Source organism: Oryctolagus cuniculus, chromosome 16 (assembly GCF_964237555.1).
Source record: "Oryctolagus cuniculus chromosome 16, mOryCun1.1, whole genome shotgun sequence".
Taxonomy (NCBI): Eukaryota; Metazoa; Chordata; class Mammalia; order Lagomorpha; family Leporidae; genus Oryctolagus; species Oryctolagus cuniculus.
In genome coordinates, this window is record NC_091447.1 from 68837350 (window position 1) to 68863909 (window position 26560).

The 26560-nt window shown below is 44.5% G+C and overlaps 1 protein-coding gene and 1 long non-coding RNA gene across 2 annotated transcripts in view; both read right to left on the reverse strand.

Annotated features, from left to right (window-relative positions):
- LOC127488535 (uncharacterized) overlaps positions 1–26560 on the reverse strand; it is a 53749-nt gene that overhangs the window by 21644 nt on the left and 5545 nt on the right. The window lies entirely within an intron of this gene.
- Positions 810–26331, reverse strand: LOC100348951 (olfactory receptor 7E178-like). Its single transcript, XM_070059768.1, is given in 4 exon segments — positions 810–2665; positions 2668–2810; positions 25381–25442; positions 25573–26331. Coding segments are annotated over 4 exon segments (1764 nt in total). The 3' UTR covers positions 810–1865.

Consider the following 26560-nt stretch of genomic DNA (forward strand, 5'->3'; position numbering starts at 1 on the left):
CCTGTGGTGGCTCCGGTGATTGGCCGGCTAACACTCATGGCACCTCCGGTGATGGAAAGCACAGGAACCATTCCCGCTGGATGGACTGGAAACCTGAAGAGTGGGAGGCACACGCTATTGCCTCGTTCAGTGTTTGGGCAGGGACGGCATTGTGGTGCAGCAGGTTAAACTGCTGCCTGCCACCTGGTATCTCATCTCAGCACCAATCAAGTCCAGGCTGCTCCACTTCTGATCCAGCTCCTTGCCCGTGCACCTGGGAAAGCAGTGGAAGATGGTCTGAATGCCTGGGCCTGTGACACTCACATGGGAGACCAGGATGGACTTCCAGGCTACTGGCTCTGGACTGACATAGCCCAGCCATTGCAGCCTTTTGGGCAGTGAACCAACAGACAAGATCTCTCTCTCTCACTCTTTCTCTCACTCTCTCTCACTCTCTCTCTCTCTTTATCTCTCTCTTTCTCTCTCTCTCTCTTCCTTTCAAATAAGCAAACCTTCTTTAAAAAAAATAAGGTTCTCACCTGCCAGACATACTATGTCTGGAGAGTTATGTTTGCACAATACAATAGGACATTTGCTGTTTTTCCCTCACATGAAGAATGTTCCTTTTTTTTAGTTGAAAGGAAAAGACTGAGAGATTGAGAGAGCAATGTTGTCCATCCACTGGTTCACTCCCTAAATGCCCACAGCAGCCAAGGCTGGGCCAGGCCAAAGCCAGAAGCTAAGAACTCGGGTCCCTGCCACACACGTGGGAGATGTGGACTAACTGCTTGAGCCATCACCTGCTGCCTCCAAGGATGCACATTAGTAGGAATTCAGAATCAGAGTGGAGCTAGGATTCAAAACCAGGCCCTGCAGTACAGGCATCCCAAATGGCACTAACACCCACCTCAAAAGATGAGTGTCATCAACAGAAATGAGAAGACCCTAAATTCTGCCTCTTTTGTGTTTATGAGAAGACTGATATTGAAAACTGGCTTGATTTCTTGAACACATGAAAAAATTATTTTATTCAAAAGGCAGAGTTACAGAAAGAGAAGGAGTGACACATCTTCCATCCACTGATTCACTCCCCAAATGGCTGCAACAGCTGAAGATGGGCTAATCCAAAGCCAGGAGCTAAGCACTTCTTCTGGGTCTCCAACATGGGTGCATGGGCCCGAGCATTTAGGCCATCCACCGCTGATTTCCCAGGCCATTAGCAGGAAGCTGCATCAGAAGTGGAGCAGCCAGGACTTGAACCAGCACCCTATATGATGCCAGTACTGCTAGCAGAGGCTTAACCTAACATGCAACAGTGCCGCCCCCTTGTGCACATTTTTAAATACTCCCATCACAGCTCATCTTCTACCTTTTGCCCCATGTCATGATGTATTCATCAGTCAAGAAACAGAAACAAGTACAGTTATCATAATGGAGAGAATAGAATATGGGCAATGGGTCCAAAAGCTACTGCAGGACAGAGGTAAAGAGGGAAAAACATGTGAACAGAAATGGTAACTAAAGGGACTCTCTCAAACTCTGAGGCCTGAGTGGGGAGAGAAGAGATGAGTGAAATGCACCACACTTCATATGTAGTTAAGGTTAGTGACCATGAGTGACCTTTTATTAAAGAAAGGTGGAAAGTAGAGTAGTGCTTTTTTTAAGAGCTCCAACCTGGGGCCTGCACAGTGACACAGCAAGTTAAAGCCCCAGCCTACAGCGTTAGCTTCCCATATGTTGACAGGAACGGTTGTGGAAAGAGAAGCCCAAAAGACATGGAGATGATGATAGATGCCTTCACATGCTGTGACCTGATGACTGATTCTAGACATCTTGAAGCTGCCCATTTCAGTTCTAGGAGCACAAGGATAGCAAGGGCAGTGAGATTAGCTTATTCTGTTGAGAGTTCTCTGCAGAGCTCTCTTGATGTCCCTGTTCCTCAGGCTGTAGATGAAGGGGTTCAACATAGGGGTGACCAGGGTGTACATCAGTGAGGCCACAGCACTCTCTCTGGAATAGGTGGAGAAGAATGCACTGAGATACATGCCTAAACTTGATCCGTAAAATAAGCAAACGACCAACATGTGCGAGCCACAGGTGGAGAAGGCTTTGTACTTCCCATCTGGGGATGGGACTCTCAGAATGGAGGACACGATTTTATAGTAAGAGAAGAGGACCCCTGAGATAGGGAAAAACCCAAATACGATACCAATAAGATACATGACTATGTCACGGTTGAAGGTGTCATCACATGTAAGATTGAGAAGCTGAGAAGGGTCACAAAAGAAATTAGAAATTTCAACTGCCTTGAAGCAGGTAACTGGTAATAATATCAAGTTGTGCAGCAGAGAATCAAAAAGGCTGGCCACAAAAGACACTGAAACCAAGAAGGCACAGCGGCGGGGGTTCATGATGACCTGGTAATGCAGTGGATGACAGATGCCGACAAACCGGTCATAGGCCATTACAGTCAGAATCAAATCATCCATGCATCCACAGATGAGAAAGAGAGACATCTGTGTCAGGCAGCCCACATAGGAGATGACTGTGATGTGAGTGTGGATGTCCACAATCAGCTTGGGAACCGTGGTGGAGGTGAAACCCACGTCAGCCAAGGACAGGTTGCAGAGGAAGAAGTACATGGGGGTGTGCAGGTGGGTGTCAGAGATGATGAGCAGGATGATGACAGGTTCCCAAGCACCGTGACCAGGTACATGGACAGGAACAGCCCAAACAGGAGGGACTGCAGGGCTGGATCCTCTGAGAAGCCCACGAGATGGAATTCTAGGACACACGTCAGATTTTGTGTTGCAACAGAGCCTGCGCTCCTTCTGGAAAGAGATAGGTGTGGGGAGCAAACCGGACTAGACTGAGTTACTGGAATTAAGACTTATTCTATGCATCTGCTCTCCCACAATATGGCGCTGGGAGAGAAGTAAACAGCTTCCGCACAGCTGCCTCCAGTTCAACCAATAAACTGTAGGACTTGCTCCTGATTGGAGAGCAGCGTACTCGGTGTGTGGGCAGCCGAGTTGGGATTGGCGGAGGAGGACTATAAAGGAGGAGAGAGACGGCATGCACCAGGAACATCTATGGGGAACATCTAAGGGGAACATCTGTGCAGCCCCCAAGAAAGCCGGCCGGTGGTGTGCCGCTCCCCTGTGGAAGTGGGGAATGTGGCCAGGGGGAACTGCCCTTCCACGGAGGTGGAAGGGATAGTAGCCAACCCGGGAAGAACCAGCAGCAAACCCGGGGAGGGCCGAGCAGACGAAAGAACAGCGCAGGGTCTTGTGTCGTTCCCCCACGAAGACAGGGAGCGACATAATGGTGCCGTGACTCGGATAGGAAACCTAGCTCGGATAGGAAACCTAGCTCGGATAGAAAACCTAGCTCGGATAGGAAACCTAGGACGGATATGAAACTTAGGAGGGAAGAAACGGGAAGAACTGGGAAAATACCGAAGAGAGAGACTAGCAAACAGCCTAGGGAAAAGCCGGACGAAAAGGGTGCCGGAAGAAGCTATTGAAAGCCTAGGCATAGACTCAGATACGGACTACGGGGGGAAGCTGGGAGAAATCTCTAAGGGCGAAAGCGAAAGTGAAAGCTAGAACAAACAGACTCGGACACGGACTGTGGGGAGAGGCCAGGAGAAATGAGGGAGGAATATCGTTGGAGGAAAGTTTGGGGAAACATACCGGGTAGAGAAAAGTGTTAGGGAAATTGAAGCCGCGGGGGGCAGGCCGAGGCGGATACGAAAGCCACTTTGGGATTCTCAAGTTAGCCCGGGAATAGGGGGCGAAAAGTTGAAACCAGAAGCTGAAACGTAAGCCAGGTTGGGATCCGTCTGATTAGCCTGGGGAGCAAAGGACGGGAAGCCAAACCGTGGGGCGGAGACGTAAGCTGGGTTGAATTCGCCAGGCTAGCCCGGGGAACTTAGATTGAATGCCAGTGGCGGACACGTAAGCTACGCTGTGTTACTCGCGGAAGCCGCCGCGTGCAGAGAGAGCACGGGGCGTGAATAGATAGGGAACGGGGCTGGCGCAAGGCCGTGGTGCAGACGCGAAGGGCGTGGAGACCGCGGAGCGCGTGAAGCCAAGCCGCGCAAAGCCGGGAAGCTGCGCAGATGAAAGAGGCGCGGGCTGAAGCGGCTCAGCCGGGAAGCCGCCGAGAAGTAGCCTCGGGGCGGGCAGCGGGAAGCTGCAGGGATAAGAGAAACAGAAGTTTAGAAGTAAAGTGAGAGAAATAGGAATGCTGGAAGATAGAAGTAAAATGGGAGAAATAGGAATGCCCTGAGATAGAGAAATAGAGAAATAGAAAGGCCTCCCCTCAACATGGCAATGAGAAAGCTTGGATTCGGTCTGCCTGATTAAGTGAGGCGATGAGCACGATGAGCACCTGCGGCGGCTAGCAGCTTATGCGCCGCAGGTCACCGAAGACAGGCACGAATTAACATCAGTAAGGCCTCCCCACAAAAAGGCAATGAGAAGGCTTGGATTCGGTTTGCCTGATAGAGCTTGTAAGCCCCTGCAGGCAGAGCAGAGCATGCGCTGCAGGGCACCGAACACAGGCACGTATCAGCGCCTAAAAACCTCCTCACAACATGGCGAAGAGAGGACCCGAATTCGGTTTGCCTGATTGATAGGACTTGTAAAAACCTGTGGCAACTCTAGCAAGTAGAGCAGAGTGTGTGCCACGGGACACCGAAGACAGGCGCGTATCAACGCCAAAAAATAAAAAGAAAGGGGGATCTGTGGGGAGCAAACCGGACTAGACTGAGTTACTGGAATTAAGACTTATTCTATGCATCTGCTCTCCCACAATATGGCGCTGGGAGAGAAGTAAACAGCTTCCGCACAGCTGCCTCCAGTTCAACCAATAAACTGTAGGACTTGCTCCTGATTGGAGAGCAGCGTACTCGGCGTGTGGGCAGCCGAGTTGGGATTGGCGGAGGAGGACTATAAAGGAGGAGAGAGACGGCATGCACCAGGAACATCTATGGGGAACATCTAAGGGGAACATCTGTGCAGCCCCCAAGAAAGCCGGCCGGCGGTGTGCCGCTCCCCTGCGGAAGTGGGGAATGTGGCCAGGGGGAACTGCCCTTCCACGGAGGTGGAAGGGATAGTAGCCAACCCGGGAAGAACCAGCAGCAAACCCGGGGAGGGCCGAGCAGACGAAAGAACAGCGCAGGGTCTTGTGTTGTTCCCCCACGAAGACGGGGAGCGACAATAGGGATGGAAAAAGGAGACATGGGTGCACAGTGCTTGCTTATAGTTTTTTGGTCTATAGTTTTAATTCAGCTAGTCATGGGTATAACATAAGGGCAGCTCTAAGGTCCATAAAATAAATAAAATTAAAATAACTGTTGTTGGAGCAACTGAAAAATGTTAGGAAACCCAGAACGCTAGACCTACCAAGCCCATGAACACAGTCAAATGCAACCTAGACATGTAATAAAAAATAATAAATGCCCTTTTTCCTTCAAAGGTAATACTCTAAATAAGGGTAATTAAGAAGCAGTTAAATATACCTTATTTTAGCAATGGTACAAATTCCATTGACTTAAGTGTGCTCTAAATGCTAGGACTGTATTATATCAACGCTAACTTAATGTTGATTGTTCATGATAGGAAAATACTGTTGTGTCTTAATTATCACTCAATGGTTTCATCATTCTCAGGTTTTCTAATTTTCCCTTCTGTATCTCCTTTTTGTTTAATAGGAAGACACACAGACAGGGAGGGAGGGAGGGAAGGTGGAAGAGAGAGAGAGAGAGAGATAGCATTGATTCACTCCCAAATGCCTACAGTGTCTTGGATGGACTACTGCAGAAGCTGGGAGTTGGAATTTTTTTAACTTTTATTTAATAATTATAAATTTCCAAAGCACAGATTTTGGAATACAGTGGCTTCCCCCCCATAACTTCCCTCCCACTCGAAACCCTAGGAGTTGGAACTTGATCTAGGTCTCTTACATCGGTAGCAGTCATCCAAGTACTTGAGTCATCACCACTGCCTCCCACAGTCTGGGAGGAAGTTGAGTAATCAATAACAGCCTGAAATCAAATTCAGACACTCCTAAGTAGGAGGGGGGATCTTAACCATGTTGTGTGCCCATTATTGTGTGTCTGTCTGCTGTGTGATCCATAACTTCTATCCTGGTCATTGGTGGGGGTCAGATTTCGATAAATGTGGTTTAATTAAGTGCACATAATCATACAAAAGCAATGACCACAAATGTAACTTTAGTGTTTGCTTCACCTGTCAGGGATCAGAAATAAAAATTTTTAAAAGAAATGTCTGAATTTTCAAAAGCTTAAACAGGTAATTTTTGTATTTGCCTCAAGATCTCAGTAAATTATCTTGTGTTTGAGAGGTGTATCTTATTTTAATATCTCCAAAATTTTCCTTTTTTCATAGCAATCTGGTAATGCTGCTTTACAGTTTTTATGATCATAAACCCTCTTATTTGCAGTTGAAGTGTTTGGTATCAGGGAGCGCACAAAGTCAACTTTGAGTTCCAATCTTCCTATGCCTAAGGAAAATATTGTAGTATTAACCTTTCCTTATTCATGGGTTGTAATTCTCTACCTTTATCTGCCCTAAGACAACTGTAGTTCATTATTTTAGCAGGAGAGGCTGTGATTGACCTGAGAAAAAATGCCAGAAATTAATTCCAGAAAAAATTCAAGAAAAATGCAAAAATGCAAAAAAAAAAAAATCCAGAAAATAATGCAAGCATACTTTTGCAGATTCCTCATCCATGAAATGGATGTTTGCCCAGTAAGACTGTTGCAAGGAAATTTTCTTAATTCTCTTTATCTTTCTTTATTCATTTTTTTCATATTTGAAACAGAGGTATCTTCCAACTACTGGTTCACTCCTCAAATGCCCACAAGAGCTCAGGCTGAGGCTGGAGCCCAGAATTCCATCCAGATCTCCTATGTGATGTCAGAAACCTGAGTAACTGGGCCATCATCTGAGTCTGTCATGCATATTAGTGGAAAGCTTGGTCAGAAGCAGAGCAACTGGGACTCGAACCAGGTACTCCTCTATGGAATGCAAATTTCCCAAGCCGAGGCTCAATCAACTGCACCACAATGCATGCTCCTTCATGTGAGCATTAGTTTGTGCATCTCCAAGTAGATTTCTTTAAAACTCACCTGAAAACTACGTGAAGGCATCTAGTATACACACCTACTGCCCCTGACACATGCTAGGGTTCACTAAAGTTGGGTTTTCAGCCCCTCTGGGATGTACATTCACTTCAAACATTTCATCTGCTTCACATCTTTACCTGGGAGGGGGGACATCATCTAATTTTTACATGCATTGTTATGACAAGCTTTTGAAATCTTTGTCCCTCTCTTCATATCACACAAGTCAGGATTTCTGGTTGAATAGCAGAATTTGATGCACATGTAGTTTTGTCCAACACCTGTATGCTATCCCAATAAAAACAATCAAATATATATTTGATATACCAAATATATACTAACTATATATTTGATATACCATCTATATATCAACTATATATTTGATGTATCATCTCTGGGTAATATCTAGTAGTAATCCTTTCCTAATAACAAGAAATTTCAAGCTGTGTGGGAATATTATTTCTACTTGATGTAATATTATTTCTGCTTGCCGTATGGAGGGAGTAAGGAAATCGGCATCATTCACCTACAATACATGCCAACATGTGTGTAAATCTCTCTACCTCCCCATGATGATATTGTCCACTGGACATAGGAAGAATAACACCCATATCTGTGACAGGGTATCATCTAGGGGAATGAGATCTTCAGCATGTGGTCATCGTGATTTTTCAAAATATAGACTCTGTAATTCAATAAATAGCAAAATGTTGATAAATGATGCTGGCAAAGGGTACTCTAGAATGTGCCTCAGCTCGGGCACAAGGATTGCCTGACCCCTTCTCTCTCTGCATTTGTGCTAGATGTGAAACACAGCTCTTCCTTGATTTTTGAATACTCAGAAACAAAGATTTTGCTGTAGATTCCATTAAGTGTCATTACAGGATTTATGTGTCCTTCACAGAGATGCAAACATGTGCTATTCCATGGTCTCTAGTTCTGTGGGACTTTCCTGAAAGGGGTCTTCAAGAAAGCACCAGTGTGTTAAACCCACACTGCTGACAGCCAGTTATTGTGAGCCATGGAAGGGTCTACTGAACGTGTAACAGAGATCTTCATTGCTGATGCCTCCACTCTGCTAAGCCAGGCACAGGGTCAGGGAAATCAGAAATGAAAGGGAGTGCATCATTCTTCTTAAAAATACATGTTCACGGCCATATTGAAGCTTTGAAGTCTTTTTAGACAAAAAAGTGTATATTTTACAAAAAAAGCATCTGTAAAAAATTATAATGTATGGAAAATAATGTATTATGAAAAAAATCTATGTGTGGATTTCAAAAGCAGTAATTCATACTTTTCATTCCATTTTTTCTATGAACATTCTGAAGTCCTCTCATTGGAGGACAAGAGCTTTGTCAGCTCTCTGGATGAGGTGCAAACTCAAATGACAATGCTGACTCTCAGAGATGCCAACAACTTTCCGTGGAGCAGATAGGATTCAACACTACATTGTCAGCATCTGAAACTGATGTATTCAACTTCCTCATTATGTCTCCCTGCTCAGAAAGAATTAAGCATAACTCCAGTGTTCTAAACTACAGGAAACTCTGAGGACTGTTGGTAATCTTTTTCCAGTTCTGCAGTCAGAAATGGAAACCAACACCCCATTTTTATGTCTCTCATTGAGAAGACAAGAGTGATTACAAGAGTGGTGAGGAAGTTGGCAGAAGAGAAATCCAGGGGTGGGGTCAGGAGAGCCATCTCCTCTGAGTTATTGTGGGCCTGGGCTCCTGTGGTCTTAGCCTTTGAGCTCAGCCACACTTCACCCATGACTTCCCACAATCGACAGAGAAGGCTATGGAAAGAGCACAGTGGACAGAAAGTGAAACTGCTGCTGGGGTCACCAGAGGGGTAGAGTGGCCATGTGCCCTGTGTCTGATTCAGGTGTGGTTTCAGGGGCCGGTGCTGTGGTGTATTGACTAAAGCTACAGCCTGCAGCCCTGGCATCCCATATGGGCAACAGTTCAAGTTCTGGCTACTTTACTTCCAATCCATTGCCATGGTAATGCACCTGGGAAAGCAACATAAGATGATCCAAGTCTTTGGGCCCTTGCACCCACAAGGGAAACCTGGATGGAGTTCCTGGCTTCAGCCTGGCACAGCCTCAACTGTTATGGCCATCTCAGGAGTGAACCAGTGGATGGAATAACTTTCTCACTCTCTGCCTCTCCCTCTCTGTAACTTTAAAATAAAATAATTCTTTTTTTTTAAATATGAGGCCTCACATTCAGATTCGGCTGAAAAGCCCATGAGAGTATTTCAGGCATAGAAAGCCAAGACACTCTGGCAAAAAAAGGACCTAAATGAAAGAGCTCTGTGAGTGAGATCCCAGTGGAAAGAACAGGTCTTCAAAGAAGGAGGTACCTTTCTCTGAAAGGAGGAGAAAACTTCCACTTTGACTATGACGTTGTAACCTGGCTCCTGCCATCAGATCAGCGTGGTGCACCGGCCGCAGCGCACCAGCCATGGCGGCTATTGGAGGGTGAACCAATGGCACAGGAAGACCTTTCTCTCTGTCTCTCTCTCTCTCACTGTCCACTCTGCCTGTGGAAAAAAAAAAGAGTCGGAGAACTCAAAGGCTTCCATAGCCTTGGAAACTCATGACTAGAGCGTAGGGAGATTACTGATACCATAAACAGGAGTGTCAATTTGTAAAGTCAACAATAGGAGTCACTGTGCACTTACTCCTCATGTAGGATCTCTGTCCTTAATTGAGGTTTAATGCTATAACGAGTACTCAAACAGTATTTTTCACTTTGTGTTTCTATGTGGGCACAAACTGTTGAAATCTTTACTTAATGTATACTAAACTGATCTTCTGTATATATAGAAAATTGAAAATGAATCGTGATATGAATGGAAGGGGAGAGAGAGTGGGAAAGGGGAGGGTTGCGGGTGGGAGGGATGTCATCGGAGGGGGGGGGAAGGCAATGTAATCCATAAGCTGTATTTTGGAAATCTATATTCATTAAATAAAAGTTAAAAAAAAAAGATGTGGCCTCAATTCATTGTACCTGATAGCCAGATAAAAGTCCCAAAAATTGCCGAGCTCCACCATGCAACAAAACTTGGGAGATTGTGCAGATGTAATGAAACAGCCTGCTTGCAACAGAGTTCATAGCCTGGCACTTAGGGAGCCCTCAGTAATCGCCCACAATGTTATACTCTCTGGCATCCTCATCATCACTTTTATGGTCATGTTTCTGTGTGTTCAGGAGACAGTTTAGAGATGCATTTGCTGCTGTCATGAAGAGGATTCCAAAGGAGTAAGACTTAATACAGGAGGAAAGCCAAACTCTGAATGAGATATCTGGGACTCCTATGAGAATCAAGACCATAGACTTCACATCCTCTGGCCTGAAGCTTTGCTTATTGGTTCCCTCCCTCAAGTCTACCCCAACTCTCACTTTTATTCTGATGAGGAGAAAACAATGTTCCTAAGAGTCCAACCTCCTTCACTGCTATCCCTCAGCACTTACTGGGCTGCGCTGAGTCTCATCTGAAGCATGACCAAGGGTGATGGCTCCGCTGCTCCTCACCTGCCTGGAGTGCAATGGAGGGAAGCCTCAGGCTCTGCACTCAGGACTGGAGACAGACTTAGACTGGAGGCTCCTGGTGCAGATGCTCACAATGGGAGTGCAGCCACTATCTTTCCACCAGGAAGGCCAAGGTATGAATGTGCCAGCTCATTCTTAGGACCTTGGGTGCACAATGCACAGAGCTCCCAATTAGCCAGCCAGTCCATGTTACCCTAGTGTCGCTCCCCCTCTTCGTGGAGGAATGACACAGGACCCTGCGCTGTTCTTTTGTCTGCTCGGCCCTCCCCGGGTTTGCTGCTGGTTCTTCCCGGGTTGGCTACCGACCCTTCCACCTCTGTGGAAGGGCAGTTCCCCCTGCCACATTCCCCACTTCCGCGGGGGAGCGGCACACCGCCGGCCGGCTCTCTCGGGGGCTGCACAGGTGTTCCCTCAGATGTTCCCCTTAGATGTTCCTGGTGCATGTTGTCTCTCTCCTCCTTTATAGTCCTCTTCCACCAATCCCAACTCAGCTGCCCACATGCCGAGTATGCTGCTCTCCTCCAATCAGGAGCAGGATCAGCTCCTGGAGGTCATCACTCAAGTTGGCAAGAGGCAGCTGCGTAGAAGCTGTTTTCTCCTCTCCCAGCGCCATATTGTGGGAGAGCAGATGCATAGAATAAGTCTTAATTCCAGTAACAGTCTAGTCCGAGTTGCTCCCAGTTGCTCCCCACAGATCCCCCTTTCTTTTTATTTTTTGGCGTTGATACGCTCCTGTCTTCGGTGCCCCGCAGCACACACTCTGCTCTGCTTGGAGTTGCCCACAGGTGCTCACAAGCCCTATCAAACAGGCAAACCGAATCCAAGCCCTCTCATTGTCGTCTTGTGGGGAGACTTATTGGTGTTGGTTTGTGCCTATCTTCGGTGACCTGCAGCTCATACTCTGGTCGAGCTGCCTGCTGGTGCTTATCGCCTAATCAGGCAGACCGAATCCAAGCCTTCTCATTGCGGTATTGTGGGGAGACTTATTGATGTTAATTCATGCCTGTCTTCTGTGACCTGCGGCGCATAAGCTGCTAGCCGCCCGCAGGTGCTCACCACCTCCCTAATCAGGCAGACCGAATCCACCAATCCCAACTCAGCTGCCCACATGCCGAGTATGCTGCTCTCCTCCAATCAGGAGCAGGATCAGCTCCTGGAGGTCATCACTCAAGTTGGCAAGAGGCAGCTGCGTAGAAGCTGTTTTCTCCTCTCCCAGCGCCATATTGTGGGAGAGCAGATGCATAGAATAAGTCTTAATTCCAGTAACAGTCTAGTCTGAGTTGCTCCCAGTTGCTCCCCACAGATCCCCCTTTCTTTTTATTTTTTGGCGTTGATACGCTCCTGTCTTCGGTGCCCCGCGGCACACACTCTGCTCTGCTTGGAGTTGCCCACAGGTGCTCACAAGCCCTATCAAACAGGCAAACCGAATCCAAGCCCTCTCATTGTCGTCTTGTGGGGAGACTTATTGGTGTTGGTTCGTGCCTATCTTCGGTGACCTGCAGCTCATACTCTGGTCGAGCTGCCTGCTGGTGCTTATCGCCTAATCAGGCAGACCGAATCCAAGCCTTCTCATTGCGGTATTGTGGGGAGACATTGATGTTAATTCATGCCTGTCTTCTGTGACCTGTGGCGCATAAGCTGCTAGCCGCCCGCAGGTGCTCACCACCTCCCTAATCAGGCAGACCGAATCCAAGCTCTCTCATTGCCATGTTGAGGGGAGGCCTTATTTTTCTCTATTTCTCTATCTCCAGGCATTCCTATCTCTCCCATTTTACTTCTATTTGCCAGCATTCCTATTTCTGTCATTTTACTTCTAAACTTCTGTTTCTCTTATCCCTGCGGCTTCCCGGCGCCCACCCCGAGGCTGCTTCTCGGCGGCTTCCCGGCTCTGAGCTGCTTCAGCCTGTGCTTTTCATCTGCGCGGCTTTGTGCGCTCTCTGTGGTCTCCACGCCCTTCGCGTCCACACCACGGCCTCGCGCTAGCCCTGCATTCTATTAGCGCCCCGTGTGCTCTCCCCGTTCGTGCCCCGCGTGCTCTCTCTGCGCGCGGCAGCTTCTGCGAATCACACAGCGTAGCTTACGTCTCCGCCACTGGTATTCAGTCTAAGTTCCCCAGGCTAACCTGGTGAAATCAACCTAGCTCACGTCTGCGCCTTTCGGTCTGGCTTCCTGTCCTTTGCTCCCCAGGCTAATCTGACAGATTCCAACCTGGCCCACATTTCCGCCTCTGGTTTAACTTTTCGCCTTTTGCTCCCCGGGCTGACTTGAAGAATCCCAAGATAGCTTACATTTCCGCCTCGGCCTGCCCCCGCAGCTTCAATTTCCCTAACATTTTTCTCTACCCGGTTTGTTTCCCTAAGTTTTCTTCCAACAATATTCCTCCCTCATTTCTTCTGGCTTCTCCCCACAGTCCGTATCCAAGTCTGTTTGTTCTAGCTTTCACTTTCGCTTTCGACCTTAGGGATTTCTCCCAGCTTCCCCCCATAGTCCATATCCGAGTCTATGCCTAGGCTTTCAATAGCTTCTTCCGGCACCTTTTCTGTCCGGCTTTCCCCTAGGCTCTTTGCTAATCTCTCTCTCCGGTATTTTCCCACTTCTTCCCATTTCTTCCCTCCTAGGTTTCCTATCCGAGTCACGGCACCATTATGTCGCTCCCCCTCTTCGTGGAGGAACAACACTAAGCCCTGCCTAGGCTTCATATCCGAGTCACGGCACCATTATGTTGCTCCCCCTCTTCATGGAGGAACGACACTAAGCCCTGCCTAGGCTTCATATCCGAGTCATGGCACCATTATGTCGCTCCCCCTCTTCGTGGAGGAATGACACAGGACCCTGTGCTGTTCTTTTGTCTGCTCGGCCCTCCCCAGGTTTGCTGCTGGTTCTTCCCGGGTTGGCTACCGACCCTTCCACCTCCGTGGAAGGGCGGTTCCCCCTGCCACATTCCCCACTTCCGCGGGGGAGCGGCACACCGCCGGCCGGCTCTCTCGGGGGCTGCACAGGTGTTCCCTCAGATGTTCCCCTTAGATGTTCCTGGTGCATGTTGTCTCTCTCCTCCTTTATAGTCCTCTTCCACCAATCCCAACTCAGCTGCCCACATGCCGAGTATGCTGCTCTCCTCCAATCAGGAGCAGGATCAGCTCCTGGAGGTCATCACTCAAGTTGGCAAGAGGCAGCTGCGTAGAAGCTGTTTTCTCCTCTCCCAGCGCCATATTGTGGGAGAGCAGATGCATAGAATAAGTCTTAATTCCAGTAACAGTCTAGTCTGAGTTGCTCCCAGTTGCTCCCCACACCCTAGTCCCTAAGGACTTGCTGATATTCATGGAAGAGGAATAGGAGAAAATAAGTATGCCTGGAACCTGTCCACAAGGAAGGTCACCTGTGCCCTTTGGTGCTGACATCCAAGTTGCAAAATCTTTACATAAAACTCAGACTTCTGTTTTTAATTCCACAGCTGAGTATGTGATTTTTTTATGTCTGCCAATCCATTTTATTCATCATGAAACCTCAGGAGAATTGTATGTTGTATACCAATAATCAGATACTCTTTTCACTTTCTTAGTTAGCATTAGTCTCTAAATAGAACTTCCTATTTCATTTCCTAAGCCTTTGCTTGGGTTTGTATTCTATGTCTTGGGAACTCACATGTTTTTTACTAATTTGAATGAGTCTTCATCTCCAGGTTGAGATTCTTACTGAATTATACTCATAGATTACAAAACTATTGATAGTTACATATTTCTTTGTCCTTATACTTCAATACTTCAGAAGCAGTAGGTGAAAAAGCATACTTTAAAAAAATTGCAGAAAAAACAAATTAACTGATAAGTTGATAATTGTGGGGACCCATGAGCTAGCCATGGGCCCACATGCTAAGGCTTAGCTTATTGATCATTGGCATTAGTTACTGCTGTATGGATGTTTATGGTTTCTGTTGAGCTGTGATATCAGGACCGTTTCATAACCCCAGGCTAGAGTCAAAACAACTATGGCCTTGGGGCTTCCCATACCTCTTTTCCCACTGACCAAGGCTGAGAAAACACCAGGTGGAAGCTTGTTGTTAACACCCGAGTCGCCTGCTACATGACCAGGAGCTTGATTGGATGAAGGCACGTGATCACCTTTATGGTTGGACAAGGAGCGCATGGACTGTGCGTGATCAGGCACCCGATTGGAGCGCCACTGCATGGACTGTTGCATGGACTAAGCTTGCTTACATGCTTCATCAATGTTATACTATATAAGTTGTTTGTGATATGGTACAGGAGCTTCCCCTTTCTTTCGGAGCTCCCCTTGCTCAAGGGTTTCTCTTTCTATCCTGTTTTAATAAAAGTCTACTGAAGACTGATCAGCTGGGAGAAGTGTCGTTCCTTTGCGGGCAAGAGAGTGACAATAATATGTATTTTCATGAACTTATGAAAGATCCTACATATGTACAAAAGCATCTCTAGTTTGTGTATTGTCATATAGTAGATAGTCATAGTGTGAAGGCAAAGCAGATTTCTGACTTAGATTTCTCAAATTTCCCCCCATGAAACAAGACTATAAACTTCAGGTAGACACTTTTCATTTTGGGGCTGGTCAGTCTAGTTATTCCAACCATCCTACTGGTCTGGTATAGGAGGAAAAAATGCTTCCAACAGTGCCTCATGGGTCATCTGTATCCCATAGTACACACTGGGCTGAGCTCTCTTGCTGTGGGACATGACTGGGGAGTGAGGTCCCATTGCCCCATAATTCCCAGTAAGCAATAAGAGCTGAGGCTCTCTCCTTCAGACTATTAGGCAGACAGACAGCCCTGGGACTACTAATGTGGATGACTCTGGGAGTAATTGACACAAGCACAATATTTACTGCATTAGTATCAGGAGATTTTAAAAATTATCACTTTTATATAAATGTAGAGGGACAAAGGCAGACAAAGAGTTCTTCTATTCACCAGGTCACTCCCCAAAAACCCATAGAACTTGGCCAGGCAAAAGCCAGGAGCTAAGAACTCAACCCGAGTCTCCCACACAGGAGGCAGGAATGCAATTGCTTGGGCCAAGATCTGCTGCCTCTCTATGAGCACTTTAATGGGAAGATGGAACTGATGGAGGAACCAAGAGTCAAACTCAGGTTCTTCATTATGGGATGTGGGCATTCCAAGGGGAATCCCAACCACTCTGCCAAATGCCTGCCTTTGGGACCAGCATTCTGTGAGGCTGAAGACACAGGCTGATCTGTCCTCCTGTGTGGTCTTGAGCACTCTGAGATGTATAGTGCTTTTGGTGGTGGTCTATGAGCACCACAGACTATGACTAATCTCCCTCTCCACCATATCAGACAACCTAGCAAACCATCATGCTCTCAGCCAAATTGTCCTGCAGGAGAGCATTCAGAAAGGCAGGTTTTGTCTGCCTCGTGTATTTATTTCTATTCCACCATACTTCATGGTGGATCCATAGTCATCTAGTCCAAAGAAGTGACCCGGCTTTCTCCTCTTCCAGCAGAATCTCTCCAGTGCCATCACAGCCAGGGGCAGCCATTCTGGGTCCAAATGCACCAGATGTTCCCAGTGGCTTCTGATTTTTGCTTATCACTTAAGTGCTCATCTCACTCGCAATTGTATTTAGATTTTTGCAAAATTTTATTTAAGCTCTTCAACTTTCATATATTTGCTATGTACAGATTCAAAAACATAGTGATACTTCCCACCCTAGCTTCCTTCCTGCCCACACTCCCACCCTTTTTCTCTTCCCTCTCCTATTCCCATTCTTACTTTTTATGAAGATCTATTTTCAGTTAACAGTATACTCATAAGATTCACTCTATACTCTGTAAAGAGTCCAACAAATAGTCTAAGAAAAAAAAAACCACTGTTAATCAACAGTTGAGACAAGGGCTGCTCAAAATCACTGCCTCTCAAAGTGTCAGTTCCACACCTATAGATTACCTTTTAGGGGATCTCTTAGTTAACATAGATCAGATAGAACGTGGTATTTGTCTTTTTGGGACACCCTCATTTCACTAAGTATAATGGTTTCTAGTTCTATCTGTTTTGTTGTAAATAACAGGATTTTGGTATTTTTTATCCACTGTTATATTTCAATAATTTCCTTATAGTCTTGTGATGATGGACAACTGGGTTGATTCCATCTCTTAGCTGTTGTGAATTGAGCTGCAATGAACATGAGGGTACAGATAATTCTTTCATATGCTGATTTCTTTTGGTTTGTTTAAATTCCCAAGAGTGGAATGGCTAGATCATACGGTAGGTCTATATTCAGATTTCTGAGGTATCTTTATACTGTTTTCCACAGTGGCTATACCAGTATATATTTCCACCAACAGTAGACAAGGATGCCTTTTGTCCACATCCTCAGCAGCATTTGTTTTTTGTTGATTTCTGTATGAAAGCTATTCTAACTGGGGTGAGATGGAACCTCATTGTGGTTTTTATTTGCATTTCCCTGATGGCTAGTGATCCTGAGCATTTTTTCAAGTGTCTGTTGGCCATTTGAATTTCCTCTTTAAAAAATTCCAGTCTATGGCCCAGTGCTGTGGCACAGTAGGTTAACTCTCTGCTTGCAGCGCCAGCATCCCAAATGGGTTCTGGTTATAGTCTCAGCTGCTCCTCTTCCAATCAAGTGCTCTGCTGTGGCCCAGGAAAGCAGTAGAAGATGGCCCAAGTCCTTGGGCCCCTGCACCCACATGGGAGACCTGGAAGAAGCTCCTGGCTCTGGCTTTGGATTGGTACAGCTCTGGCCATTGTGGCCATTTGGCGAGTGAACCAAAGGATGGAAGACCTTTCTCTGTGTCTCTCCCTCTCACTGTCCGTAACTCTACCTGTCAAATAAATAAATAAATCTTGAAAAAAAAAAAGAAAAATGCCAGTCTAAGTCCTCTGTCCATTTCTTAGCTGGATTGTTTATTATGTTGTTATTAGGTTTCTTGAGTTCTTTAAAATTCTGGATATTAATCTTTTATCTGTTGCATAGTTTGCAAAGAATGTCTCCCATTCTGTCAGTTGCCCCTTCATGTCACTGAGTGTTTCTTTTGCAGGGGAGAATTAGTCTATTTTTGCTGTGATTCCCTGTGCTTCTTGTGTCTTTTCCAAGAAGTCTTTGCCTATGCCAATGTCACGCAGAGTTTCCCCAGTGATCTCTAGTAATTTGATGGTATCAGGTCATAGATTTAGGTGTTTGATCTATTTTGAGTGGATTTTTGTGTAAGTGTCTAGTTTTTGTGTAAGGGCTCTAGTTTCATAATTCTGCATGTGAAAACCCAATTTCCCCAGGACCATTGTTCAAGAGACTGTCCTTGCTCCAGCGATTTTTTTAGTTCCTTCATCAAAGATGTTGGTTGTAGATGCATGGATGATGTCTTGACTTTCTATTCTGTTCCATTGGTATACACATCTATTTTTTTCCAGTTCCAGGTAGTTTTGATAATAACTTCCCTCTGGCATGTCTTGAAATCTAGCATTGTGATGCTTTAGCTATTCAGGGTATCTTTTGTTTCAAATATGAATGTTAGCATCATTTTTTCTAGTTCTGAAAAGAATGTCCTTGGTATTTTGATTGGTATTGCATTGAATCTGTAAATTGCTTTTGGTAGTATGGACATTTTGATGATATTGATTCTTCCAATCCATAAAAATGGAGGTTTTCCCATTTTTTTATCTCCTCTTTCATTTCCTTCCTGAAGGTTTTATAATTTCTATCATAAAAGTCTTTGACCTCCTTGTTTAAATTTATTCCAAGGGATTTAACTTTTCTCCTATCTATTGTAAATGGAATGATCTTAGAAGTTCTGTCTCAGCCATGACATTGTCTTCATATAGAAAGGCTATTCATTTTTGTGTGTTAATTTAGTATCCTGCCACTTTACAAACTCTTTTATGAGTTCCAATAGTCTCTTAGTGAGTCTTTGGTACCCCTGTTTATAGAATCATGTCATCTGCATGTAGGGATAGTTTGACTTCCTCCTTCCCAATTGGCATCCCTGTGATTTCTTTGTCTTGGCTAATGGCTCTGGTTGAAACTTTATTGAATAGCAGTGGTGAGAATGGGCATCCTTATCTGTTTCCAGATCTTAGTTGGAATGCTTCCAACTTTTCCCCATCCAATAAGATGCTGGCTGCGGATTTGTCATATATTGCCTCGATTCTGTTCAGGAGTGCATACATATAATTTGCTTAAGGTTTCCATCATGAAACGGTGTTGTATTTTATCAAATGCTATCTGTGCATCTATTGAGATCACCGTATGCCCTTTGTTTTTCAGGTTGTTAATGTGATATATATCACACTTATTCATTTGTGAATATTGAACCACTCCTGCATACCAGGAATAAATCCCAATTGATCTGGGTGAATGATCTTTCTGATCATTGTGTGTTAATTACAGAGTTCAATCAATGGTACTAGAACAAAAAAATACTAAAATGGATAAAGTATTACATTGTACATCAACCGTCAGGACAAGAGCTGATCAAGTCACTGTTTCTCATAGTGTCCATTTCATTTCAACAAGTTTCCCCTTTGGTGCTCAGTTAGTTGTCCCCAATCAGGAAGAACATATGATATTTGTCCCTTTGGGACTGGCTTAATTCACTCAGCATGATGTTTTCCAAATTCCTCCATCTTGTTGCAAATGACCAGGTTTCATTGTTTTTGACTGCTGTATAGTATTCTATAGAGTACATGTCCTATAATTTCTTTATCCAGTCTACTGTTGATGGGCATTTGGGTTGGTTCCAGGTCTTAGCTATTGTGAATTGAGCTGCAATAAACATTAAGGTGCAGACAGCTTGTTTGTTTGCCAATTTAAATTCCTTTGGGTAAATTCCAAGGAGTGGGATGGCTGGGTCAAACGGTAGGGTTATATTCAGGTTTCTGAGGAATCTCCAGACTGACTTCCATAGTGGCTTGACCAGTTTGCATTCCCACCAACAGTGGGTTAGTGTCCCTTTTTCCCCACATCCTCTCCAGCATCTATTGTTGGTAGATTTCTTAATGTGAGCCATTCTAACTGGGGTGAGGTGGAACCTCATTGTGGTTTTGATTTGCATTTCCCTGATTGCTAGTGATCTTGAACATTTTTGCATGTGCCTGTTGTCCATTTGGATTTCCTCTTTTGAAAAATGTCTATTGAGGTCCTTGGCCCATCTCTTAAGTGGGTTGTTTGTTTTGTTGTTCTGGAGTTTCTTGATCTCTTTGTAGATTCTGGTTATCAACCCTTTATCTTTTGCATAGTTTGCAAATATTTTTTCCCATTCTGTCAGTTGCCTCTTCATTCTCCTGACTGTTTCTTTTGCAGTACAGAAACTTCTCAATTTGATGCAATCCCAATAGTTAATTTTGGTTTTGACTGCCTCAGCCCCCTGGGTCTTTTCTAGGAAGTCTTTGTCGGTACCTATATCTTGCAGGGTTTTTACAATGCTCTCTAATAATTTGTTGCTGTCAGGTCGAGGCTTGAAACCCTGTGGGGAAAAGTTTACCAGGCTAACTAGAAGAGAGAGGAAAAAAAAATGACCGATACGGGCACGAGTTTCTCTCTCTCTGCTCACCTCTTAAAAGGCGAGCAAGACAAAGAGCAGGCACCATTTTGGACTTACACCATTAGCAGGGCAACCTCAAGTCTGCACCAGCCCTCAGCCTAGCAGAAAAACCTGACTCGGGGTGGGGGGTGTGTGTGTGTGAAATAACAGATTAGGACCTAGTGAATGTGTGGTGCTAATGAACTGAGACTGAAAGAATAGATGGTGGGGGAGAGAACTCACAGAATTCATGTCAGTACTCTCCAGAGACACTACAATTCAGTAACCTTGGCAACCCAGTGGGAGACTGCAGGAGAATTTGAGCCCACACTGAGGGCAGAACAGATTCCCTGTGTGCTCCTTGGGAAAGAGCTTCTGATCTCTGGCACTTGTGGGTATATCATTCACCTGCTAAGTACCTTCAATTCCGTTCAGCTGTGCAGAATTACGTCCCTTTTGAATCAAAAAAAGAAAGAAAAAAGAAAGAAAGAAAGAAAGAAACAAAGAAAGAAAAGAGAGAGAGAGAGAGAGATTTCCCACGCCTAATCTGGGAGTGTCACCTTTGGCAAACCCTTAACCCTGAGGAACGAAACAGAGCTCTCAGGCCACACCCATCTCAAGCATCTAAGGCTCCATCAAAAGCAGACACTCCACTTAATACAGTCATAGTATAACAAGAAAAAACACCGTGGCGATGGAAGAAGAATCCAAAGATATCTCCACAATGCCAAGCAACAAATGCAAAAACCAAGGAAACAAGAACAAGGAAGACATTATGACACACGCAAATGAACAAGACACCCCAAACCAAGATTATGAAGATGATGAGATGGAAGAAATGCAAGATACGGATTACAAAAAATTTATGATAAGAACAATCAGAAGTTTTCAAAAACAAATGCTTGAAGTATGGAATTCCGTACTGGACAGGATAGAAAATCTCCTTCGAGAAAATGAAAACTTAATGATGAATCAAAATGAAACACAGAAACTAGTAGAACAGGAAAGTGTGATAGTGAAGAGAAATCAAAATGAAATGAAGAACTCAATAGATCAAATGAAAAACACATTAGAGAGTCTTAAAAACAGAGTCAGTGAAACAGAAGAGAGAATATCAGACTTAGAAGACAGAGCACAGCAATGTATACAGTCAAACCAAAGAAAAGAAGAGGAAATTAGAAATCTAAAAAATATGGTTGAGAATCTACAGGACACTATTAAAAAACCCAATATTTGAGTTCTAGGAGTTCCTGAAGGCATGGAGAGAGAAAAAGGATTAGAAGGCCTTTCTAGTGAGACACTTGCAGAGAAATTCCCAGGTTTAGAGAAGGACAGAGACATCCTAGTACAGGAAGCTCATAGAACCCCGAATAAACATGACCAAAAGAGATCCTCACCATGACACGTTGTAATCAAACTCACCACAGTGAAACATAAAGAAAAGATCCTAAAATGTGCAAGAGAGAAACGTCAGATTGCTCTCAGAGGATCTCCAATTAGACTCACAGCAGACTTCTCATCAGAAACACTACAGGCTAGGAGGGAATGGCGAGATATAGCACAGGTGCTAAGAAAAACTGCCAGCCCAGAATATTATATCCTGCAAAGCTCTCATTTGTGAATGAAGGTGAAATAAAGACTTTTCACTGCAAACAGAAATTGAAGGACTTTGTGGCCACTCGTCCGGCCCTGCAAAAGATACTTAAAGATGTGTTACACACAGAAACACAGAAATACAGTCATCAATATGAAGGAAGGTAAAGGAAGGAAACCTCACAGCAAAAGATCACAGGGAATTCAAAGCATATATTAGAAAACATCTTTGGCAAATGGCAGGGCAAAGTTACCACTTATCAATAGTCACACTGAACGTTAATGGCCTGAACTGTCCAGTTAAAAGACACTGCTTGGCTGATTGGGTTAAGAAACAAAACCCATCTATTTGCTGCTTACAAGAAACACATCTTTCCAACAAAGATGCATACAGACTGAAAGTGAAAGGCTGGAAAAAGATATACCATGCCAACAGAAATGAAAAAAGAGCGGGCGTAGCCATCTTAATATCAGACACCATAAACTTTAACACAAAAACTGTTAAGAGAGACAAAGAGGGGCACTATATAATGATTAAGGGATCAATTCAACAGGAAGATATAATGATTATCAATATATATGCACCTAATTACAGGGCACCAGTTTATTTAAAGATTTGTTAAGGGACTTAAAGGGAGACTTAGACCCCAATACAATAGTACTGGGGACTTTAATACTCCACTCCCAGAAATAGACAGATCAACAGGACAGAAGATCAACAAGGAGACAGTAGATTTAAATGACACTATAGCCCAAATGGATCTAACAGATATCTACATAATTTTTCATCCTACACAGAAAGCATTTACATTCTTCTCAGCAGTACATGGAACCTTCTCTAGGATTGACCACATACTAGGCCATAAAGCAAGTCTCAGCAAATTCAAAAGAATTAGAATCATACCATGCAGCTTCTCAGACCACAGTGGAATGAAGCTGGAAATTAGCAACTCATGAATCCCTAGAGCAAATGCAAACACATGGAGATTGAATAACATTCTCCAGAATGAACAATGGGTCATAGAAGAAATCAAAAGAGAAATCAAAAACTTTCTGGAAGTAAATGAGGATAACAGCACAACATTCCAAAACTTATGGGATACAGCAAAAGCAGTGTTAAGAGGAAAGTTTATATCAATAGGTGCCTACATCAAGAAATTGGAAATGCACCAAATAAATGACCTTTCAATTTTTCTCAAGGATCTAGAAAATCTGCAGCAAACCATACCCAAATCTAGTAGAACAAGAGAAATAATTAAAATCAGAGAAGAAATCAACAGGATTGAATCCCAAAAAAAATTACAAAAAATCAGCCAAAAAAGGAGCTGTTTTTTTGAAAAAATAAACAAAATTGACACCCCATTGGCCCAATTAACTAAAAAAAGAAAAGACCCAAATCAATAAAATCAGAGATGAAAAAGGAAACATCACAACAGACACCACAGAAATAAAAAGAATCATCAGAAATTACTACAAGGGCTTGTATGCCATCAAACAGGGAAATCTATCAGAAATGGATAGATTTCTGGACACATGCAACCTACCTAAATTGAACAAGGAAGACATAGAAAATCTAAACAGACCCGTAACTGAGACAGAAATTGAAACAGTAATAAAGGCCCTCCCAACAAAGAAAAGCCCAGGACCAGATGGATTCACTGCTGAATTCTACCAGACATTTAAAGAAGAACTAACTCCAATTCTTCTCAACTATTCAGAACAATCGAAAAAGAGGGAATCCTCCCAAATTCTTTCTATGAAGCCAGCATCACCTTAATTCCTAAGCCGGAAAAAGATGCAGCATTGAAAGAGAATTACAGACCAATATCCCTGATGAACATAGATGCAAAAATCCTCAATAAAATTCTAGCCACTAGAATACAACAACATATCAGAAAAATCATCCACCCAGACCAATAATTCTTTTTTTTTTTTTTTTGACAGGCAGAGTGGACAGTGAGAGAGAGAGACAGAGAGAAGGGTCTTCCTTTGCCGTTGGTTTACCCTCCAATGGCCGCCGCGGCCGGCGCGCTGCGGCCAGCGCACCGCGCTGATCCGATGGCAGGAGCCAGGAGCCAGGTGCTTTTCCTGGTCTCCCCTGGGGTGCAGGGCCCAAGCACCTGGGCCATCCTCCACTGCACTCCCTGGCCACAGCAGAGAGCTGGCCTGGAAGAGGGGCAACCGGGACAGAATCCAGCGCCCCAACCGGGACTAGAACCAGGTGTGCCGGCGCCACTAGGCGGAGGATTAGCCTAGTGAGCCGCGGCGCCGGCCCACCAATAATTCTTTATTGTATCTTTTTCTGGTTTAAGAATTAAAGTGATGTTGGCCTCATAGAAGAATTTGGGAAGATTCCTTCCCTTTCAACTGCTTTCAATAATTTGAATAGATTTGCGATTAGTTTTTCATTAAATATCTGATAGAATTCAGCAGCAAAGCCATCTGGTCCTGGGCTTTTATTCATTGGGAGGATCTTATGGGATGCCACAGGCATACCAGTATATGTATTGTGGGAGTTCCATAGAAAGGAGAGAGAGAATGCAAGTGTGCCAGTTTGAAGAGATAATGACCAAAATTGGAAACTTCCCAAATTTGAAGAAAGAAGTGGACATACACATTTAAGAAGTTCCATGAACTCCAATTATAACATATTCAACATGAATTATAATTAAACTGTAAAAATCACAAAGAAAAAATCATGGAAACAGCAAGGGTATCAGGATTCATCACTTAAAATCAAACTGTTAATGAACTGGTGGCAAAGTTTTCAGCTTATCCTGGGTGCTTGGAAATTTTCATACTCAGGCCACACATCAGTTCAAGAAATCAGAACCTCTGGTAGTGAAATCCAGGCATCAGAATTTTTAAAGCTCTTTTAGGGTTTCATAAAAAGGAGCAGTGATATGCATCCTCATGGATAACCAGATCAAATAATTTAGAAGGATGTATATGGAAATGTGCATGGAAAGTACATACAAATTATGGAAAAGATACAAATTTTTTTTGACAGGCAGAGTGGACAGTGAGAGAGAAAGGTCTTCCTTTTTCCATTGGTGCTGCGGCTGGCACACTGTAGCTGGCGCACTGCGCTGATCTGAAGCCAGGAGCCATGTGCTTCTCCTGGTCTCCCATGTGGGTGCAGGGCCCAAGCACCTGGGCCATCCTCCACTGCACTCCCAGGCCACAGAAGAGAGCTGGACTGGAAGAGGAGCAACCGGGACAGAATCTGGCACCCCGACCGGGACTAGAACCTGGTGTGCTGGCGCCATAGGTGGAGGATTAGCCTATTGAGCTGCAGTGCCAGCCCAGATATCAATTTTAAATAACAAAAAGGAAAGCATATTTTATTTTTTCCAGGATAGCTGGATCATCCATAATGAACTACAGAAGGGTCCATAGATACAATATGAGTCAGGTATGCAAGGATAAATATATAATGCTTCCATGAAGAAAGATCAAAACAGGAAATCTCAGTTATAAAAGATGAATGAAAGCCATGAGAGCCTCAAGTGTGATGTGATGAGCCAGGGGAGATTGTAGGGTCTGGATGCTGAGTTTTGCTGCCTTTCCAATCTGTACTCTAAATAGCTTGCTGACTGAGAAGTCTCCACATGGCCCTCTTGATGTCCCTGTTCCTCAGGCTGTAGATAAAGGCATTGAGCAGGGGAATGACCACAGTGTACATCACTGAGGCCACTGCATACTTCCTGGAAGAAAGTGAGGCTACTGAACTGAGATACACCCGAGGAATGTTCCATAAAATAAACATACAACAGTCACGTGAGAGCCACAGGTGGAGAAGGCTTTGTACTTCCTACCAGCTGATGGGACTCTCAGAATGGAGGAAATGATTTTGTAGTAAGAGTGGAGAATCCCTGAGATAGGGAGAAAACCATATATGATGATGCCAACAAAATCTATGGCTGTGTCATGAGTGAAAGTGTCAGAGCAGGTAAGGGTGAGAAGCTGGGAAGGTTCACAGAAGAAATTAGAAATGTCAACATCTTTGAAGCAGGTAGCTCTTAATACCATCAAATTCTGCAGCAGGAATTCCAAAAGACTGGCCACAAAGGACCTGAAAAGTAAGAAGCCACAGCGGCAGGGGTTCATGATGACCTGGTAATGCAATGGATGACAAATGGCAACAAACTGTTCATAGGCCATCACAGTCGGAAGCAAATCATCCATGCACCCAAAGATAATAAAGAGAGAAATCTGTGTCAGGCAGCCCACATAGGAGATGGCTGTGCTGTGAGTGTGGATGTCCACAATCATCTTGGGAATTGTGGTGGAGGTGAAACCCACATCAGCCAAGGACAGGTTGCAGAGGAAGAAGTACATGAGGGTGTGGAGGTGGGAGTCTGAGCTGATGGTCAGGTCAGTGAGCAGGTTCCCGAGCACTGTGATCAGGTACATGGACAGGAACAGCACAAAGATGAAGGGCTGCAGTTCTGGATCCTCTGAGAAACCCATGAGATGAAATTCTGAGACTTGTGTGATATTTTGTGTTTCAAAACAACCTGGAGTCATTTTGGAAAGGAAAATATGATTGGTAAAAAGAAACAGATAAACAGGCACCCAGCACTCTCTCTGTCTTCAAGTCATGTGTGCATGGATATAGCATGAGGGTAACTCTAGCGTTCACAGAATAAGTTGTATTCAAAGAAAAGAGTTTTCTTGTTGTAACACAGTTGTGAAATTCATGCTTTTTTTTTCAGGATACAAATTTTCCTGTATTTTCTGGGGGAAACATTCATAT